The sequence below is a fragment of the Dama dama genome, chromosome 13 (genome assembly GCF_033118175.1).
Source record: "Dama dama isolate Ldn47 chromosome 13, ASM3311817v1, whole genome shotgun sequence".
NCBI lineage: Eukaryota > Metazoa > Chordata > Mammalia > Artiodactyla > Cervidae > Dama > Dama dama.
In genome coordinates this window covers 32,528,087-32,550,660 of record NC_083693.1, presented here as the reverse complement: position 1 = coordinate 32,550,660, position 22,574 = coordinate 32,528,087, and the positions used below count along the sequence as shown (strand labels likewise).

The 22,574-nt window shown below is 44.6% G+C and overlaps 1 protein-coding gene and 1 non-coding gene across 2 annotated transcripts in view; both read left to right on the top strand.

The window, feature by feature from the left end:
- ADAMTSL3 (ADAMTS like 3) overlaps window positions 1-22,574 on the top strand; it is a 371,458-nt gene that overhangs the window by 326,262 nt on the left and 22,622 nt on the right. The window contains exons 23-25 of the mRNA XM_061158827.1: window positions 5,484-5,666; window positions 16,058-16,241; window positions 18,688-18,892. Coding sequence (XP_061014810.1) covers window positions 5,484-5,666; window positions 16,058-16,241; window positions 18,688-18,892 — 572 coding nt within the window. The remainder of the gene's footprint in view (window positions 1-5,483; window positions 5,667-16,057; window positions 16,242-18,687; window positions 18,893-22,574) is intronic.
- Window positions 4,575-4,647, top strand: TRNAG-UCC (transfer RNA glycine (anticodon UCC)). The gene has a single exon. It is a non-coding gene; the product is annotated as a tRNA-Gly (tRNA).

Genomic DNA, 22,574 nt, shown 5'->3' with positions numbered 1-22,574 from the left:
TCCAAATGAGCCTGTCAGCTGCTTTTCTGGGTGATGCTGGTGAGATGGAGTGAGGCGGAGGCCAAGCGCCAAGAGGCCACTACAGCTGACAGCCTACCTCCCCTAAAAGCAGCTACACAGGCCACTAAATGTGAGCCAGACCTGAAGCCAGCCCTCGGACCTAAGCTCCAGGACAAGCAAAGAGACCTCGTCCTCAGAAAGGCTGGGGGTGTGTTTCAGCGCGCTGCCTGGGCGGTGCTCGGGAGGTGGTAGCCCGCCAAGAACCATCTGTCTGATTGCCACGGTCCCATGGGACCCAGGAATGCAATCCCCCCATCCCCTACACCTCCCTATCCTCCCACCGCTTCATCCCACCCCTGGCCACCAGAGCCACCAGATCAAGGTGCATCCCCTGGCTGGCAGCTACAAAAACCACGGTACAAGATACAAATGAAGACAAAAACAGACTCACAGGCTAAGAGAACCTTTGGTTTCCAAAGGGGTATGGTTCAGGGGGATAGATTGGGAGTTGGGGATCAACATACATACAGTGCTGTGTTTAAGACAGATAACCAACAAGGACCTCCTGTACAACACAGGGAACTCTGCTCAGTACTCGGTAGCAACCTACATGGGAGAAGAGTTTGAAAAAGAATAGATACGTGTATGTGTGTAACTGGATCACTCTGCTGTACATCTGAAACTAACAACAGCGTTAATCCACTGTACTCCAGTGTAATATGTATACACCAGCGTACCAACAGTGATGTCTTCCCTGGTGGCTCAGTCGGTAAAGAGTCTGCCTGCAATACGGGAGACCCAGGTTCAATCCCTGGGTCAGGAAGATCCCCTGGAGAAGAAAATGGCAACCCACTCCAGTATTCTTGCCTGGAGAATTCCATGGACAGAAGAGCCTGGTGAGCTACAGTCCATGGGGTCACAAAGAGTCGGACTCGACTGAGTGACAAACACTTTCACTTTCACCAACAGTAAAGCTTGCTTCCAGGGAGCGCCGGACCCACGGAGCATGGCAGAGGGTGAGCTTGAAGACAGCTGCCAGCCTCAGTTGTCTCTGGAAGGGATCACTGTCAGTCCCCAGATGCAGGTTTTGTCAGAAACCTGTCCTGTGGACATAGTCAGGATGCTTAGCTAATAGACTTTCTTCAAGGAAGAAGGAGCACCTGCGTCTCTGGCCTCTCGCTGTGCCCTGGGGGAGTTTAAGAACTCTTTCTCCACTGGTCAGAACCCTGTGGGACCCACAAATATAAGCCCCATCAGCCACCAGAGCCACGTGATGCGGAGGTGTCCCCTGACCACAGTCACAGAAATCAGGGTGCCAGATACGAGTATGAGCTCTCTTCCAGGTGACTCCAGTTATTACGGGTTCCCGTGTCCTCCAGAGTCAGGTGATCCAGAGGTGTCCCCTAGATGGCACCCACAGAAGTCAGGGCCAGCTTGAGTAAACGCTCTCTCCTGGGACTCTGGAGCTCCGGAGCACGGCAGAGGGAGAGTATGACGCTGTCACCCGATGGGCCTTGTCCCTGGAGTGTTCCAGCAGGCTCCTACGAGTGTGTGATAAATTAGATGCCTGCCCCTCAGGCCTCAACATGTTTACAGCAACTTATCATGTTCCCTATTCCTGCCCTCAAAATAGGAACATCTGTACCATTTTTCTAGATTCCACATATATATGTTAATATACGATATTTCATATTTGTTTTCTTTTTCTGACTTACTTTACTCTGTATGAAGGACTCTAGATTCATCGACGTCTACAAATGACCCAGTTTTATTCTTTTTATGACTGGCATATAACATGGGGTAGGAGAAGGGAAGGGTGGGATGAGCTGGGAGATCAGGATCGATGTACATACACTACCATGGGTGAAATAGACGGCCAGTGGGAAGCTGCTGTCTAACACAGGGGGTTCAGCCCAGTGCTGCGCAATGACCTAGGGGGTGGGATGGGAGTGGGGTAGGCGGGGGTTGGGAGGGAGGGGGTACATGTATACATGTAGCTGATTCACTTTGCTATGCAGCAGAAACTAACACAACATTGTAAAGCAGTGTACCCTGATTTAAAAAAATAGTAAAATGCAGTTATTTTATTTTCTTGTTTTCTTTCCTAAATATTTTATTATACCCTCCAAATCCTTAACCATTTAAATATTTGTGAATTTTGACTGTTTTTTTTAATTTATTTATTTTAGTTGGAGGCTAACTACAGTTATTTTAAAAGAAAAAAAAAGCTTATCAGATTCTCTATGCAGGTCTGCTCTTCCTCTTATTTTCCCTGTTTCAGTTAATGGTACCACCCTCTATCTGCATGTCCTCCTTAAATCCTTTTTCTCCTTCACTCCCCTGTATCAAATCTGTCACCAAGTCCTATTGGTTCTTCTTGAGTAGTTACTAAGTTGATCTGTTCTCTCTAGTTCCCCTGCTCCCACCCTTTTGTGTCTCACCTCAGTTGGTTCAGTGACCACCTAACTGGTCCTGCTGCCCCTTGCCTTACCCTTCCCCATTTGCGTCACATCCAGGACAATGTTTCTAAAGCACCAATCTAATATGTTACCACTGCTTCAAGTAATTAAGCCATTTTCTATTTCCTTTAGGATAAATTCCACCAAACTCCTTACTATGAATAATATTAATAATGTACTTTAAACTTCAGTCATAAAAAAACTCAATTTATGATTCCCCAAATGCATTATATTTTCCTTCATGTGTATGCCTTTTTGTACACCATTCCCTCTATGTAAAACAATTTTCCCCCAATCCCCACCCCCTTGTCCTCATGTATTAGCTTAGCTGTTCCTGCATGTTAAAATCTTAGCCCTCTCTCCAGTCTGCATCAAATACGGTTTTTATGTGCCAGTGGCATCCAGTGTTTGTCAGAAGCCCTTATGTCATGTTACTGCAATCATCTGTTCCCTGCAAAGCCCCTTTCTAAAATTAAGTTTCTTGAGGAAACCTAGTGCACATCATATCCTTAGTTCCAGCCTAGAGTCTCACACAGAGTAGGGATCTTGTAAACATTTTTGAATGAATGAAATAATGGTAATGATTTATTTCATTTCAAAGTATAAGATATATAGTCAAAGCTGTACTCAAAAGAAAATTAGTATATTTAAATATTTTAAGTTTTTTAAAAGCCAATTCTCTGGTGGCTCAGTCAGTAAAGGATCCACCTACAATGCAGGAGACCTGGGTTCAGTCCCTGGGTTGGGAAGATCCCCTGGAGAAGGGAATGGCAACCCACTCTAGTATTCTTGCCCAGAGAATTCCATGGACAGAGGAGCCTGGCGGGCTACAGTCCATGGGGTCACAAAGAGTCGACACAGCTTAGTGACTAACACTTTCCCTTTCTCACAAATACTAACTCAAAGTTTTAGAAATTTCCATGTGAGTTAGAGTTACAAGGAAATTTATTTGATTTGACAACTATCAGAAAACAAAAGCAAACCACCTGCTTAAGGATAAAACATGAGTTATGTTCCCTTTAGAGTTGGAAGCGAGAGAAATGTGCCTGCTCTAACTTATTTTTCAGCATTGTTCTAGAGACTTTAGTTCATACAATGTAATAGTTAATAGAAAAATACATAGGGCTTCCCTGATGGCTTAGATGGTAAAAAATCTGCCTGCAACGCAGGAGACATGGGTTTGATCCCTGGGTTCAGAAGATCCCCTGGAGAAGGGAATGGCTATCCACTCTAGTATTCTTGCCTAGAGAATTCTGTGGACAGAGGAGCGTGGCAGGCTACAGTCCATGAGGTTGCAAAGAATCAGACATGACTGATCGAGTAACACTTTCACTTTCATAGATATAAATATAGGAAAAAAATGATAAAATTGTCATTACATAGAGGTGATATGATTGTTTACTATTAAAAAAAGAAGAAAATTACTTGAAAACTATTCAAAATAATAAACTTTAGTAAGATGAGTAGATAGCAGATAAATATGCCAGTGTTTATTGCTTTCCTAATTGTCAGCAATAAACAACTATAAAATGTATTTTAAAAGAGCCTGCTTACTATGGAAGTAAAAAATATAAGATGCCTAGTAATAAATCTATCAAGAAATATATAGGACCTACCTAAACTCTGGTTAAGAGCTAAGTTCTGGAGGAAAATGCATGGGTGTGAATTTCAGATCCAGGGTTTGCTAGCTGGTGTCTTTAGGGAAGTTTAACCTCTCCTTCTGTTTATATTTGAAAAGAAACAACAACAAAAGATAAGTACACCTGTGATTAGCACTTCTCTGGATATTTAGGTTCTGGGCTGGTTTTGCCTTGACAAGCTTCCTTAGCTGTTAAGTCAAAGCTAACAATGAAACAATGACTGCTTCCCCAGAGTTGGAAAAAAACTGTGAGAATCCAAGGGTTCATGAAGCATGTTTTGCCTTTTGTGAGATGCATAACAGACTTCATAATTAGAGCAGTGGCATCTCTTTTTTGTCAGAAAGACTTGTGGTGTCTGCCAGTCTCTCTAGACAGAGCACTGCAGGAAGATGGGACATCCTCAAAACCAGTAACCTTGCTGGATCTCAGACATCATCCGAGGTCACCCCAGCTCTTCAGAATCAAATGAGGGACTTCTCTGGTGGTCCAGTGGTTAGGACTCTGCGCTTCCAATGCAGGGGGCCCAGGTTCAATCCCTGTTCAGAGAACTAAGATCCCACATGCCACACAGTGCGACCAAAAAATAAATAAAAAAATAAAAAGATACCAATTTAAAAAATGCAAATGGACTTATTTTTTAAAAAGGAACCTAATGCAATTACTCTGAGCTTCATACCCCACAGCCCAGCAAACTGCTGAGACTTCGAGACTTCTCAAGATATGAGGGAAGAAATTCTTTCAATCCCTCATGTTCCTCTCTGTGTCCCGAGATGTCACGTACAGTCTGTTCACCCCACACTGACCCAAATGTAAAATGCAACCCTTCTTTGTGTTACCTGGTAGTATCCTCTTTCACAAAAGTGGGGATGAGCAAAATCTATTTCCCTAAAGATTTTGTGTCCTTCCTGAAGGAGGAACGTCACATTGCATGTGCACAGTGGGCCACTTAACGATCCATATTTGATATTTTTGTTTCCGAAAGTCTTCTTTGCGACAACCCACTGCTAGGAATTTCTGTTTCTCTGCCTCCACATTGATCTGGCTTCATCAGCTCCTGTTTTCCAACCAGCCTTGCATTACCTTTACTCAACTTCAGACTACTCTCCCTTTCCACTGCAGAGCAAGCCCACCCTCTTTGGCTCCTGTTCTTTGACTCACAGATGTAAACTACCCCATGCTCAGCTGACCAAAGCCGTTTGCTTCAGCAGCATCCCTCACCTGCCATAGAGGAGTGGTAGAAATAGAAAGAGCCATTTTTCCTATTACGTGTGATGAAACCCATTTGCTGGCTTGTGGTCAGAATGCTAAATGGTATTTGTCATATGGTTCTGTGGCTCTGTTCTTAAAGGAATTTGCCTTTGTCATATCTGTTTTTATTCCAAAGGTGTCCCTCAGCCTAATGTAACTTGGTTGAAGAAAGGAGGATCTCTGAGTGACAATATTTCCTTGCTTTTCAATGGATCCCTGTTGTTGCAGAACCTTTCCCTTGAAAATGAAGGAACCTATGTCTGCACAGCCACCAATGCTCTTGGAAAGGCAATGGCAACATCCGTCCTCCACTTGCTGGGTAAGCACCAAGTCCTTGTTGTCTTCAAGTGCTTCTTATAATATATGCAAAGTAGGACCCGGTTTTGTGGATTCTGGAGTCAAGGAGTAAACAAGTGGACGTTATATGGTTTTAACTATTGCTGTCACTGTCCACTTACAAACAGGCGCTAAATCTAATACTCTGTCTTACCTGTTCTTCTCTCAGAAGGCTGTGACTGCCTTGCTGCTGCTTCTCTGCCTAAGAACCTACAATGAGATATAAACTTTCTGCCCAGAATCAAGATCCGTCATACTCTGCCTCTGTGTGTGTACTTGTGTGCCAAGTTGCTTCAGTCCTGTCTGACTCTCTGTGACCCCATGGACTGTAGCCTGCCAGGCTCCTCTGACTGTAGGATTCTCCAGGCAAGCATACTGAAGTAGGTTGTCATGTCCTCCTCCAGGGGGTCTTCCCAACCTAGGGATCAAACCCACATCTCTTTCATCCCCTGCATGGCAGGCAGGTTCTTTATCAGTAGCACCACCTGGGAAGCCCATTCTGGCTCTACATCTCCTTAATTTATAACTAAACTCTGTTCTAGGCAACACAGTTTCCCACACTGTGATCCAGTACCACACACACACACACACACACACACACACACACACAGCTTCCCACCCTGTGATCCATCACCACACACACACACACCATGCAGCTTCCCTGGAAAATCTGGCTTCCATTCATACTGCTTTCCCAGGAAGAGGTGGTCTTCACTGCCTTAGTCATGTTGCCCCAATACCTCCCATTGATAGCTTTTGGTGAACAGTGTCGGATTCATTATCTCCAAAGGAGAGAATTTTGCTTCGGGACCAAAGACACAGTTTCAGTCACTCAGAACTTCATATGGCCAAAGTTTTGTTACAGTGAAAAAGGGACAGAGAAAGCTTCTGACATAGACATCAGATGGGGGCGGAGAGTGCCCCCACTCACTAGTTCTGGTGTGGCTTTATATACTTTTTCAATTGGTTACTAGCAATAGATTAAAAGAATATCTCAGGGTTTTAAAGGTCTTTCTAGACCCGCCCCCACAACATACATCTTAAAATAACAGGATTAGTCAGAAGGTTTTTGTTAAGAAGGAGAAACATGTCCTCAAGATACATTGTTGTTATATAATCATTAGCTCTGGGCTTAAAGAAAGTTAGTCTTAGGGGAAGTAGATTGTTGTTGTAGCAACTCAGAGCTTAAGAAAAAAATGTCTTAAGTGACTAAGACAAGGAATGTAGAAAAAAATTTGTCCCTTTCTCCTTCTCGAGGGACCTGGTCTCCTTATTGACCTGCCTAAGAATTAGCTCTCTCACCATCCTTTAAGCCACCTGAATTCTCATCGCCTATGTGAATCCTTCTCTGATTGTTTTGGACCTCTCCTTTCTCAGGTCTCACTGCTTGGTCCCTGACTGAGTCCTGACACACATTAGTCTCCAATTGTTTCCTCCACTAAATTGTGGGTCCCTTCATGGTAGAGACCATGTCTAATGATTCTTTTGTGCCCTAAGAATATAATATAGTATGAGGTACCCAGCAGGTGCTCAATAATTACTAATCAGTGGAGTCAAGACAGCTTGCAGTGGAGTCAGTATTATAGTTTGGGAAAGGTCATTGCAGTGAGCCCCTGGCACAGGATGGCATTTGGATGCATCTGCTGCTGTCTTTAGGGATAATATCTGCAACTCAACAAACTCTTGTCACCAGAATGAGCTACAAGTTGCAACAGTTTGAAGACTCAATAAATAATGCTCCTCTTTCCCCCCAGAGTTTGGAAGTGATTGAGAGTTAATCACAGAAGTCAGATAGACTGACATGAGAGATCATTCATTACTCCCCCTTTGTATCTCCAGCACCTCAGACAGGTGTAAGTATTAAATAAGTGTCTCATAAATGGATAATATTGGATCAATGGCAGAACCGGTATGAGATTATAGAATCCACTGCTGAACTAAGGGGATGATGGAAAGAGCTTTCTCCATGGCTTTTCTTGTTGGCAGTTAGAGGAGCCCAGAGACATAAATGGATTTCCCCGATGGTTCAGCCGTAAAAAATCCACCTGCAATTCGGGAGACCCAGGTTCAATCCCTGGATCAGAAAGATCACCTGGAGGAGGAAATGGCAACCCACTCCAGTATTGTTGCCTGGGAAATCCCGTGGACAGAGTAGTCTGGCGGGCTACAGTCCATAAGGTTGCAGAGAGTCGGACACAACCTAGCACACGTGCAGACACAGAGACATAAATAGATGGGGAGCTGGGATAGTCACGCAGGAAGCGCTTTCATGTCCATACCTCTTCTGATGTTTACAATAGTGCAGTGTTGGGGGCAGTAATCTTTTATCCAGCTGTATAAATGAGGAAAGCTGAGACTCATAAAAGTGTGTGCTAGAGCCCAAATACATAGTTGTCTCTTTGTGTTCCTCATATCACCCTCCTGGACTCTCAGTGCTGGCCAGAAAGACCCTGGTGTACCTCTTGTTGTTGTTCAGTCTCTTAAGTCATGTCCGACTCATTGTGACCCCATGGACTGCAGCACGCCAGGCCCAAAGACCTCTGTGGTCCTCTAGGATCGTAATATGGAAGATTTTCAACAGATGGGGCAGGCTTAGCCTGTCTAATGCTAGTGCCTTCCCTCAGGTCCCTAAGAAGTCAGTTCTGGCCTTACCCCTTCTTTCCCCGCTCCACTCAGGAGTCTGCATGGTGTCTCGGTCCTGTCCCACACACCTCTTCTCTTCAGACATCTCTGCAGTCAGGCAGCGCATGACTCTAGTCACATGACGGAGGAATCAAGAATGATGTCACACAATATACAGCATTCCTCCACCATTGTCTGCCCTTACACTTATGCTGCACAACCCTCCCAAAAGCGTGTACCTGTCACCACGTGAGGTCCCCTATAAAGCATCACCCCTTGTCCTGTTCCCATAGCTGTCTGGAGGGGAGGAGCCTGTCAGCCCCAGCTGCTTCCTCCAGTCCCTTCTGGAATTCTGGTGAATGTATTTTTTCCTACCTTGTTAGTTAGGCTGTAATCCAGAAAACATGTAGAGATGCTATGTGTTTGTGTAGCTAAGAACTTGTTCAACATGTCCCTTCCATATGGAAGCTTTAAAAAAAATTCACTCCTGAGGAAGCCCATGGAGCTCATATCCCAAATGTGCATCATTATTTGTGGTAACACAGGTATTGGTTTTCTAGTTGCAAAATGATTGCTAACTTGGTAAATGTTTATAGAGGCAAGATTTGCTAAGGATTGTTGAATCGATTCTTTCATTGGTCTTCTTTCACAAGTATGTTTTCCCACACATATTAACTTTGTTATATATCAGTGCTTAGTCATAAGAACCTAATCTAAGTGTGTCTTGCAAAACTCTAAGAGGCCAAGAGATAGGGGCAGAGTTAAGAAAATCAGAATGTTTATGAGAATGAGGCTTAACTCTGTGGCTGAGGACTTGCAAAGCATGAAGATAATGGGACCCTTTATTCTCAAAATACTGACGTATTATCTACAGCTACAGATTCAACATCAGACTTGAGAATAAAGGTCCTTGGTACTTAGAATAAAAAAGAAAGTCAGAAATGCTTGAATCACAAGGAACCCGTACTGCTGGTCTCAGCTCCTTGTAGATTAAAATGAATGAATAGCAGAAGGACACACAGAAGTTGCTGTCTGACCTCATGTTTTATTCTGTCTACTCTATAGGAACAGTAAAGGCTACACCATTTCAATCTTTTAAATCTTTAGCTAGTGTCTTTCATTTTCAGGTTATGTCATGTAGAATGTAATTCAGCAAATAGAGATTCTAGAGATGTGGATGCAGAGAGAGCATAGAAGGAGAAAATCGTGTTGAGTCGCCATTCAACAAGCCAGCTCATGTTATTTATGAGATCATATTCTAGGGTTATTTATGTGATACCATTTTCTCTTCTTTTAGACATAGTGCTACCATCCTTAGAAGCACCTTCATCCATTCATTCAACATTCATCTTAGTCTGTTTGCACTACCATAATAACATAGCACAGACCAGCATGGAGGGGGTGGCTTATAAACAACAGGCATTTATTTCTTGCAGTTCTGGAGGCAGGGAAATCCAAGATCAAGGTAGGGGCAGATCCGATGTCTGATGAGGGCCAGCTTCCTGGTTCACAGTCATCTTTTTGCTGTGTCCTCTTATGGCCAAAGGGATGAAGGGGCTCCCTGGGGCTTCTTTCCTTAGGGCACTAATCTCATTCATGAGGGCTCCGCCTATGTGCCCTAATTACTTCCCAAAGCCCCCACCTCCTGGGTGTTAGGATTTGACACAAATTTTAGAGAGACACAAACATTCAGACACAAACATAGCCATGTTCAGCAAATATTTGCCCAGTGTTTGCTTGCTTTTGCCAGAGCTGGGAATGCATAGATGACCTAGCCTTTGAGAAGCTCATAGTCTAGAGAAGGAGATGGTCATGTGAACAGATATTTTGAAGCAGAGTGACAAAGACTGTAATAGTTGTTTGTTGTTCAGCCACTAAGTCATGTCTGACACTTTGCGACCCTATGGACTGCAGTATGCCACGCTTCCCCGTCCTTCACTGTCTCCTGGAGTTTGCTCAAATTCATGTCCATTGAGTCAGTGATGCTATCTAACCATCTCATCCCTCATTCTCTGCCACCCCCTTTGCCTTTTGCCTTCAATCTTTCCCAGCCTCAGGGTCTTTTCCAGTGAGTCAGCTCCAAAGGACACAGTAGCTCTGAGGAGGGGTCCCTAATGCTCTCTGGAGAAGCCAACCAGGTTTCCACAGAAATGAGGATGTTGCTCTGGGAGGAGGAAGAAGAATGTTCCAGGCAGAGAAATCAGGATGTGCACAGGCAGAGAGAAGTTCCACGTGGAATGGAACATGAAAATCAAATGAATGCCTTCAAATCAGTTAATTAAAAGATTGGATACTCATGAGGCTGAAGTTGCTGGTAAAGTTGACATCTTTGGAATATTTAAAACTTTGATTTATTGAAACTACCTACATTGTTCTACCACCTCCTGCACACACACACATGCACCACACACACACGTGTGTGTGTACATTGTGGAATATGCCAACCCTTCAGTGGCTAGCATTTCAAAGAAATTAATTTGTCACCTTAACAAATACTGGCTGAGCACCTAAGTATTTAATATGTCTAGTGTCAAGGATTTGCCATTCCAGTCAGAGAGATGGATAATAAACCAGTAAACAAATAAGTGTACAGGTTATATCTCAGTGGAAAGTGCTATGAAGAGAAGGAAATAGGGTGGTGAGCCCAATGGTGATTGCACATAACTACTTTACCCTTCTGAGGAGGTGATATGTGAGTCCAGGCCTAAGGGATGGGGCAGAGCCATCCATCCCAAGAGGTGAGGAAAGAGCGTTTCTGGCAGAGGGAACAGTGAGCGCGAGGACTCTAAAGTGAGCACAGGCTTTGCGTGGTTAAGGAACAGAAAGAAGATTGGTGTGGTGAGGGTTCAGTGGGGTAGCAGGAGAAGGGGTGTGAGATGAAGCTGGAGAGCTTCTGAGGACCAAATCATTCAAGGCTTTGAAGGTCAAGGTGAAGACTGGAGTTTTACTCCCAAAACATGAGAAGCCACTGAGGAGTTCTGTATGGGAGGAAATAATGATCTACTTTTTCGATTCATTTGTGTCAAAAATCATTCATCATAAAATGAAAAAAATCAAATCGGACCTCATCAAAAATCTGCTAATCAAAGACACTATTAAGAATATGAACACATAAGCCTTAGACTGGGAGAAAGATTGGCAGTACCTGTGTCTGATAAAGAACTTATATCCAGAATATATGAGGAACTATTAGAGTTTAACAATGAACTCTCCCCTCCCTGAGAAAGACAATGACAAAAGACTTGAAGTTCACAAAAAGGACTGACAGACTTTCAGGAAAATGAAAATTGAAAGTACAATGAGATGCAGTATCGCACCTACCAGAATAGTGAAAACCAACTGATGACGTAAACATTTTGGCATCAAAAGAAATTCCCAGTGCACTGCAGATGGATAAAATGGGACAACCACATTGGAAAACTATGTGGCAGGTTCTAATAAAGTTAAGCACACACCTATCCTTGACCCAACAATTACATTCACAGGTATTTACCCAAGAAAAATGAAAACATGTTCACAAAAAAAGAAAAACCTACAAGCATATTCTTTATAGTCTTACTTCATAATGACCATCAATAGGAGAATGGATAAACAAACCATGGTATATTCATACAATGGAATAGTATTCAGCAATAAAAAAGAGTGAGTTACCGATATACACAAAAATGTGGGTGAATCTCAAAAACATGTTAAGCAAAAGAAGCCAGACAGAAAAGAGTACATATTGTATGAAGTCCAAGAACACATACTACTGATGCATCTTGGCAGAAATAAAGAAGTAGTTGCCTGGGAGGAGGGGCAGTGCAGTTCAGTGCAGTTGCTCAGTCATGTCTGACTCTCTGTGAACCCATGGACCGCAGCACGCCAGGCCTCCCTGTCCATCACCAACTCCCGGAGTTTACCCAAACTCATGTCCATCGAGGCAGTGATGCCATCCAGCCATCTCATCCTCTGTCGTCCCCTTCTCCTCCCGCCTTCAATCTTTCCCAGCATCAGTGTCTTTTCCAATGAGTCAGTTCTTCACATCAGGTGGCCAAAGTATTGGAGTTTCAGCTTTAGCATCAGTCCTTCCAATGAATATTCAGGATTGATTTCCTTTAGGATTGACTGGTTTGATCTCCTTGCAGTCCAAGAGACTCTCAAGAGTCTTCTCCAACCCCACAGTTCAAAAGCATCAGTCTTCGGTGCTCAGCTTTCTTTATGGTCCAACTCTCACATCCGTAAATGACTACTGGAAAAACCATAGTCTTGACTTGGATCTTTGTTGGCAAAGTAATGTCTCTGCTTTTTAATATGCTGTCTAGGTTGGTCATAGCTTTTCTTCCAAGGAGAAAACATCTTTTAATTTCATGGCTACAGTCACCATCTGCAGTGATTTTGAAGCCCCCAAAAAATAAAGTCTCACTGTTTCTGTTGTTTCACCATCTATTTGCCATGAAGTGATGGGACTGGATGCCATGATCTTAGTTTTCTGAATGTTGAGTTTTAAGCCAACTTTTTCACTCTCCTCTTTCGCTTTCATCAGGAGGCTCTTTAGTTGTTCTTTGTTTTCTGCCATAACTGTGGTGTCATCTTCATATCTGAGGTTATTGATATTTCTCCCAACAAGCTTGATTCCAGCTTTTGTTTCATACAGCCCAGCATTTCACATGATGTGCTCTGCATATAAGTTAAATAAGCAGGGTGACAATATGCAGCCTTGATGTACTCCTTTTCCGATTTGGAACCAGTCTGTTTTTCCATGTCTGGTTCTAACTGTTGCTTCTTGACCTGCATACAGATTTCTCAGGAGTCAGGTAAGGTGGCCTGGTATTCCCATCTCTTGAAGAATTTTCCACAGTTTGTTGTGATCCACACAACCAAGGGCTTTGGTATAGTCAATAAGCAGAAGTAGATGTTTTTCTGGAACTCTCTTGCTTTTTCAATGATCCAATGGATGTTGGCAATTTGATCTCTGATTCCTCTGCCTTTTCTAAATCCAGCTTGAACATCTGGAAGTTCACAGTTCATGTACTGTTGAAGCATGGCTTGGAGAATTTGAGCATTATCTTGCTAGCGAGTGAGATGAGTACAATTGTGCAGTAGTTGGAACAATCTTTGGCATTGCCTTTCTTTGGGATTGGAATGAAAACTGAGCTTTTCCAGTCCTGTGGCCACTGCTGAGTTTTCCAAATTTGCTGGCATATTGAGTGCAGCACTTTCACAGCATCATATTTTAGGATTTGAAATAACTCAACTGGAATTCCATCACCTTCACTAGCTTTGCTTGTAGTGATGCTTCCTAAGGCCCACTTGACTTCACATTCCAGGATGTCTGGCTCTAGGTGATTGATCACACCATCGTGGTAATCTGGGTCATGATGATCTTTTTTGTATAGTTCTTCTGTGTATTCTTGCCCCCTCTTCTTAATATCTTCTGCTTCTGTTAGGTCCATACCATTTCTGTCCTTTATTGTGCCCATCTTTGCATGAAATGTTCCCTTGGTATATCTAATTTTCTTGAAGAGATCTCTAGTCTTTCCCACTCTATTATTTTCCTCTATTTCTTTGCATTGGTCAGTGAGGAAGCCTTTCTTATCTCTCCTTGGTATTCTTTGGAACTCTGCACTCAGCTAGGTATATCTTTCCTTTTCTCCTTTGCCTTTAGCTTCTCCTCTTTTCTCAGCTATTTGTAAGGCCTCCTCAGACAACCATTTTGCGTTTTTGCATTTCTTTTTCTTGGGGATGGTCTTGCTCACTTTCTCTTGTATAATGTCACGAACCTCAGTCCATAGTTCTTCAGGCACTCTGTCTATCAGATCTAATCCCTTGAATCTATTTGTCACTTCCACTGTGTAATCGTAAGGGATTTGATTTAGGTCATACCTGAGTGGTCTGCCATTCAGGTATGGTCTTCCATTCAGAAGGCAGTGGTTTTCACTACCTTCTTCAATTTAAGTCTGAATTTGGCAATAATGAGTTCATTATCTGAGCCACAGTCAGCTCCCAGTCTTGTTTTTGCTGACTTGTATAGAGATTCTCCATCTTTGGCTGCAAAGAATGTAATCACTCTGATTTCAGTATTGAGCATCTGGTGATGTCCATGTGTGGAGTCTTTTCTTGTGTTGTTGGAAGAGGGTGTTTGCTATGACAGTGTGTTCTCTTGGCAAAACTCTGTTAGCCTTTAACCTGCTTCATAGACAAGAGGAAGCTTTGTGAGTGATGAAATGTATATACCTTGCTCTGGATTATGGTTACCTAAGTACATACAATTGTGAAAACTCATAGAACTGCATGTTTGACATATGAGCATTTTATCATATATGAATTATACCTCAATAAAAAGAGGTATATTTTTTAAAGAAATGCATGTATGTCTTGCCTTGAACTGTCTTGCCTTTAAGAAATGTGACATAGAGTTAGGTATGGCATCAGACACACTGGGTTCCAGTCCAGCTGCAGGACCTTGGAAAAGTCACATAGCTTATTTCCATTTCTACCTCTGCAAGTAAAAATAATCTAAATCACAGGATGGCTATGAGAATTAAATGGAAAAATGATGTTAAAGTGTTTAACTCAGTACCTATCACTGGAAACTTCTCAATAAACTTAGCTATTTCTAAAAAATGTTTCAATGTATGACAAAACCCACTGGAAAAAAAAATAATAATAATAAAAATAAATAAATAAATAAATAAACCTCAAAAAAAATAAAAAAAAATTAAAAAACTGTCGGGCAGCTAAAAATGTGTACTGTTGTGCTTTACAAATGATATACAACTTAGGACAAAATTCCAACATCAGAAGGAAGTACTGGAAAACAGTTAAGTTAAAGGCATAGGTGTACTCAGTGGAGCAGCCTGTGGACACAGCTGGTAGCTATTACTTACTTGTGATTATTACAAGAAAATCTGGTACTTTCCGTGATCATACACAAATCTGTCATCGTCATGTCCTACTTCATCTTTTTATCCAGTGTCAAAAGGGAAAAGAAAGGCTGCTTGGAACAAGGACCAAAAGGAAAACAAGCCAAGATTATTGGAGGTGGTCCACTTCAGCTTTTTTAAAGGAAACTCCCATTTTCACCTTTCCAGAGGGCTCTATGGCAAATTATTTATTCAGCTTCAGGACTCATCTGAAGGTTAGATTCAGAATCAGTAGAGAAGGAAGAATGGAATTGAAATGTGTCTTGAACCTGTCTGCTTAATCCCTGCTCCCCGCTAAATCGTCTTTCATCTCTCTCAGTCTAATCCACTTTTGAGAAAGAGAATCCATTAGGGCATCCCCTGGAGAGACCCTCCTCTCTTGTCCTCTTGGCTCTGCTGGGAGAGTCTTGAGAAGCTGGCCCACTGCACAGAGTTTCTCCTCTTTCTCTGGGGCTTTTCTGGCAGATCTGGCTGGCCTGAGACAACCCCTTTCCCAGGCTGTATGTCTTGCCTTGAACTGTCAAGGGGCCTTTGTGAAATGTGAGGAGTATTTTGAAAGAGTTAGATTTGGCATCAGACACACTGGGTTCCAGTCCAGCTGCAGGACCAACAGCTCCATCCTGGCTGTAATAACCCCCCGCAGTTATGACAACGAGCTAGTCAAGGGAAAATGAGATTTAAAGGATCCCTTTACCCCATCTGATGGCAGATTCTCTGTGTGCTGCTCAGAGAGCCCAACGGGCAGCTAACCAGCAAGCAGCTCATAGTTGTCTTTGGCCGGGTCGTCTCCAACCCATCATCCCTTTTCCTCTGGCGGCCATCTGTGACATTCCTTTTCTCTCTGCAGAGACTTTCTGGGAGCTTGGCAACTGGACTCATTGTTCTGCCACGTGCGGCCACTTGGGAGCCCAAGTTCAGAGACCCCAGTGCCTGATGGCCAACGGGCAGGAAGTGAGCGAGGCCTTCTGTGACCAGCTCCGGAAGCCACGGGCTGCGTTCCAGCCCTGTAACATCCGGGACTGCCCCCCGAGGTGTGTGCAGTCACTCTTCTCTCCTTGCTACCAGCGTTTCACTTGTTTTAAAATGCACAGTAATTTGGACTGAATAACTCAACCACTAAGATTTGTTTTATGTGGACTATACTAGGTGCTCAGCTAAATAGTTTATATGGATCACTTCACAGTCACCTATCAAGTCAATATTGTTCATTTTCTTGTTTAAAACATTTATTTTATTTCTTTGATTATGCTACACCACGTAATGAACCAGGGATTGAACCCAAGTCCCCTGCACCGGAAGCTCAGTCTTAACCACTGGACCTCCAGGGATGTCTCCAGTGTTGTTCATTCTCTATTGTACAGTTGGAAAAACACCCCTAGGCCACACAGTTATGAGGGCCAGAATTCAAATTGGGTTAGCCTGATTTCAGAGCTTCTGGTCTTAATTGCCACTCTCACCTGCTCCCTGCACTCACAATGGACCTTAAGAGCACAGGGAAGATGATCATGGGTTCACCTCAGAGATATGGCAGTAGGCCAGCATCACAAGAGGCACTCGGGGAAAGCACCATTCCTTAGACTCTACCCCCACGAGTGGTGGTGTTACTCATTCGCCTGTCATGTCTGACTCTTTATGATCCTATAGACTGCAGCACGCCAGGCCTCCCTGCCCCTCACCATCTCTCAGAGTTTGTCCAAGTTCATGTTCATTGCATCGGTGATGCCATCTAGCATCTCATCCTCTAATGTCCTCTTCTCCTTCTGCCCTACATCTTTACCAGCATCAAAGACTTTTCCAATGAGTCGTCTGTTCTCATCAGGTGACCAAAGTGCTGGAGCTTCAGCTTCAGCATTAGTCTCTCCAGTGAATATTCAGGTTGATCTCCCTTAAGATTGACTGGTTTGATATCCTTGCTGTCCAAAGGACTTTCAGGAGTCTTCTCCAGCACCACAGTTCAAAGGCATCACTTCTTTGGTGTTCTGCCTTGTTTGTGGTCCAGTTCTCACAACTGTACATGCCCACTGGGAAGACCACAGTCTTGACTATACAGACCTTTGTTGGCAGAGCAATAATGTCTCTGCTTTTCAACACACTGTTTAGGTTTCTCATCACTTTCCTGGCAAGAAGCAATCGTCTTCTGATTTCATGGCTACAGTCACCATCCACAGTGATTTTGGAGCCCAAGAAGAGGAAATCTGTCACTACTTCCACCTTTCCCCCTTTTATTTGCCATGCAGCAATGCAGCCAGATGCCATGATCTTAGTTTTTTTTTTACTATGTAGTCTTAAGCTGGCTCTTTCACTCTGCTCCTTCACCCTCATCAAGAGACTCTTTAGTTCCTCTTTTTCTGTCATTAGAGTGGTATCATCTGCATCCCCAGGGGTAAAGCCATTAATAACCTTTCGATATCATGGATGACACAAATCAGTAGTTTTAAAAGTATCCAAAATCAAACTCATAATCTCCACCAAATCTGATCTGCCCCTAGTTAGTGTTCCAAATCACAATGACTACATCCTAAGCTACCACCCCCCTTTCCTCTCACTTCCATCCATTCCTGTCAGTTTTCCACTGTTCCCAATGTCTTTGTCATTCCTCATAAGGGCCACCTCAGGAGCCTCCTGAGTTTTGTCTCCTCTCTAGAGTGCCTTGTCCACTCTATAAGCAGAAACATCTTTTATTTATTTTTTATTGGAGGATAGTTGCTTTACGATGTGTTTCTACTGTACAGCAAAGTTAATCAGTCACATGTATACATACATCCCCTTTTTTTTGGATTTCCTTCCCATTTAGTCACCACAGCATGCTGAGTTCCCTATGTGATACAGTAGCCTTTCATTAGTTATCTGTTTTATACATAGTAGTGTATATATGTCAATCCCAGTCTCCCAGTTCATCTTCCCAGATGGCGCTAGTGGTAAAGAATCTGCCTGCCAATGCAGGAGCTGCAGGAGACAGGTTCGATCCCTGGCTTGGGAAGATCCTCTAGGGGAGGAGATAGCAACCCTCTCCAGTATTCTTGCTTGGGAAATCCCACGGACAGAGGAGTCTGGTGGGCTACAGCCCATGAGGTTGTAAGAATCAGACACGTCTGAGCAACCAAACAAAACCAACAACAAGGAGCACGCAGGTGCCACCTCCTTTTTTCCTCCCTTTGGTTTCAATGAGTTGAAATTCACCTTTCCAAAATTTCCACCTACTTTTGCCCTAGCTCTGCTCTCTGAGGCCACACAGCTGATGGCTTTTACCTCCCTGAGGATGACTTTATCCCATCCCGATGCTATGCTCTCTACACGGTGATTCTGTTGCTTCTGAGTGAAAGGAAATCTTAGAGTATGGCTCGGAGTTACTGTGCTGCTGCCCACTCCCAGACACATGTGTTGGCCCTGAAACAGTCATACTGCTATGGGCTTTCTCTTTGGAAGACAGTCCCCATAGGGACTGTCCTACTAAGCTCCTGTAGTTTTTGTTCTTAGGTGGCTCACAGGCACGTGGTCAGAGTGCTCTGTGTCTTGTGGTGAAGGATTCCGCAGTCGGCAAGTGACATGTAAGCGCACAAGAGCCAATGGAACGGTGCAGGCATTGCCGCCAAGAGTGTGCATCCCCAGAGACAGGCCTCTGGGGAGAAGACCCTGTTCCAGTCACCCCTGTGTTCAAGGGCTCGTTGAACAAGGGAACCAGGTAATGCTGACAAATCTAGTGTTTTAAAATCATCCAGTCCCTGTGGTCAAACCCCCACGTCCAAAACGGCATTTCCCCTGGCAGTCCAGTGTTAGGACTTTGCCTTCCAATGCAAGGGATGTGGGTTCCATCCCTGGTCGGGGAACTAAGATCCCACATGCCATGAGGCCACAACATAAAACAAGCAATAGTGTAACAAAACCCCACCCATCAGGGCCCCTCCCCACAGGGGAGAGGAGAGCAGGGACTCCTGCAGGACATTCAGGAAACTCATCTGCACAGGGAGCTGACCACACCACCCACCAGCTGGTTCAGGGGACTTACTATCCTATCCTAGACCTCCTGGTCATAATTAACACAGGCTGCAGAGATCAAAAGTTCCCCCCGGCCCTTCTGAAAATGTTCAGTATTGTCAGTGTGGGAGAATAATATACTCTATCTGCATTTCTGCCCTGCAGTGCAGCAGTTGTTGCTCTTGAGAATCATTGTGCTAATTGTTAGGTCATTAACCCGAAGTCCTACATCACTCCACACTTCTCTAACTGGAGAGGATGCAAAACAGACAGATATATATTTCTGGAGAAATAAAGTTTATTAAAACTCTGAAGATACAAGGAGTTGGGAAGAACTATCCCCTCCACCACCAACATGGAAGGGGAGAGTGCGGGGGAAGGGGGACATGCCCCTGGGGACAGTCCAGTCTGTGAAGTTTCACCCAGTGCAGAGGAGGGGCAGCTGGGTCAAGGTGATGCCTCTTCTGGTCTCCCAGGCTGCTCCAGACCAGGGTTCCTGAAGGCCGTGGAGGTGCTGGATTTGAATCCCATAGTCCACTTGACTGGGTCCCAGGGAGCTCAGCAGGGCTCCTTTTGTCTTGGTCAGTCATCCATGGGTTGTTCTGGGCCTATTTTACTTGTGCGGGTTTTGCTGGGCAGCCCACAACAGCAGTGTTTTCTTATAAACCTCCATATTCCCCCAGCCACGCCCCTCTTTTTCTTGCTGAGGCGAGAGGGAGTGGCTGGGGAGTGGGGCTGCCCGCCTTGGTCGGAGCTTCCGGCGGTGTTGGCCACACTCAGGGGGTAGTGGTTTCCCTCTGGGGCTTTGCTGCTGATGTCACGGGTACCGTGGGTGTCTCGGGGGCCACTCTTGTCCCGGTTGCTGCTGGTGTCTCGGGTGCTGCTTTTGCCACAGTTGCCACCCTTGCCATGTGCGCCGCTCTTGCCGTGGGTGTCACGGGTGCCGCTGACGTCTCGGATGCCGCTGGTGTCTCGGGTGCTGCTCTTGTCCTGGGTGCTGCTCTTGCCATGGGTGTCATGAGTGCCGCTGGTGTCTCGGGGGTCCCGGGTGCCGCTGGTGTCATGGGTGCCGCTCTTGCCGCGGGTATCGCGGGTATCTCGGATGCCGCTGGTGTCTCGGGTGTCCCGGGTGCCACTGATGTCTTGGATGCTGCTGGTGTCTCGGGGGCCACCTGTGCAGCAGATATCGCTAGTGGCAGGTGTGTGGCAGGTGTGGCGGGTGTCCGGGGTGCCATGGGTGGAGGGAGTGGCCCCATGGTCACACCAGGAAGATGGGGTAGGTGGGGGAGTGGTAGGGTCAGTGATCTCATCTGAATCATGGGTTGTGTCCAGTATCCGAATCGTCTCCGTCAGGAGTGGCCAGGCTGGTAAGATGGTGGAAATCTCAGGGCTTGGAGGCTGAGGTTTTTGGATGGTGAAGTCCTTCATGGCAAGGGAGGGCTTCACAAGGATGGACTGGGGCCCCACCCTGGGTCTATTCAAGCTCAGGCTTTCTGAGCTCTGGCTTTCAGCCCACCTAGAGCCCAGAAGCTTCTGCACTGTCACCTCCGAGTCCTCTTCACAGAGCGGCTGGAGTGGCTCCTTCTCATCCATCTAGACCCATGGATGCTGCCGAAGATGGTGTAAAGTAGCTCTGTCTGTTGGGTTGAGGGTCAGCATGCTTGTTATTAATGTTCTTTTTTCATATGATAGGTGGTCGGGCACACAATAATGCCCTGTGAGCACACTCTGCCTCATCTTCCAGTAATCTCGTCCTTGGAAGGGTGTGGACCCAGTCACCATGACGTACAGGCTGACGCCAAGGCTCCACACATCCACAGGCGGGCCTAAGTACATCGACCCCAGGAATACCTCAGGGGCTGCGTAGGCAGGGCTGCCACAGAATGTGTTTAGCTTCTCTCCAGGGTGGTATTTGTTGCTCGGACTGGTCTGCAATCTTCACATTCGGTCAGCAGCAAGGAGCAAGTTGCTTGGTTTCAGGTCCCGGTGCACGGTGCCCGGCTAGTGGCCGTGGTTCAGGGCCGATAGGAGCAGCCGGAAGGGGCGCTGGGCCTCCTTCTCGGTCATGCGGCCCTGCTCATCCAGGGAGGTGCGCATGTCTCCCCCGCGCATGTATTCCATAACCATGATGGTAGAATCTTCCATGTCAATGACATCGAGGAGTTTTGCGATGTTTTCATGGTCTAGCAGCTTCATACTATTTATCTCATGAAAGAACTCTTGGAGGCTGGAGAAGCTGTTTCCATTTCTTTATGACCTTAATGGCCACCTTGGTCCCAGTCACAACATGCCAGGCCAACTTAACTTTAGCAAAGCGTCCTCTAGGAAGTGGGTCATAGAGGTTGTTGCTTTGCTTTATGTCATCGAGTGTTCTGCCTATGCTTTCCTCTAAGAGGTCTCTGACCTTACATTTAGGTCTTTAATCCATTTTGAGTTTATCTTTGTATGTGGTGTTAGGAAATGTTCTAATTTTGTTCTTTTACTTCAACATCCTCAGAATTCTTAAACCATTCAAACATCAATTCTAAGTCCAAACCTCATTAAAATGTCACTTCGCCAGGTACGGATGAGAAGTGACACATAAAATTAATCCTCGCCGAACCCACAAAGAAAAATACAACATATTGTTGAAACACATAACAGAAAATTTGGATAAGCAAAGGTACTGTGAGTGCTATAAAGGAGCCCATTCCCTTAAATCAACCTGAACATATACTTCCAATTCAAATTGCTGTAGAATTCTTTTCACGGAAACTCATATGATTTTTACTTTCATATGGGAGAGTGAGTGAGGACAAGAGATTTTCAGAAAAGCAAATCGATAGGAGTATAGAAAGACTTTCCTAATCTGATGTCACAGTGTCCTGCAAAACTGTTGTTAAGTAAAACAGTGCAGCATCAGTGCAGAACATACTTAGGTCGTGCAGTGTAATAAAAGGACTGAAACAGACCCATTTAAAATGAGTTTAAAGTCCAAAAGCAGTTAATCATAGAGGGAAGAAGAGTTTTTAAAAAATGAACACTATAAAACTACAGAAAGTTTTTTTTTAAGGACATTAAAGAATGTGTTGATTGCTTCGTCGTGTCCGACTCTTTGTGACCCCATAGACTGTAGCCCACTAGGCTCCTGTATCCATGGCATCCTCCAGGCATGAATACTGGAGTGGGTAGCCATTCTCTTCTCCAGGGAATTTCCCCCACCTGACAGTAAATTGATCTACAGATTCAACACAGTCCTTATCAAAACCCCAGCTTCTTTGCAGAAATTGGCAAGCTGATCCTAAAATTCATGTGGAAATATAAAGGGCCCAGGTTAGCCAAAGCAATCTAGAGAAAGAACAAAGTTAGAGGGCTCAGACATGTCAGTTTCAAAACTTACTACAAGACAA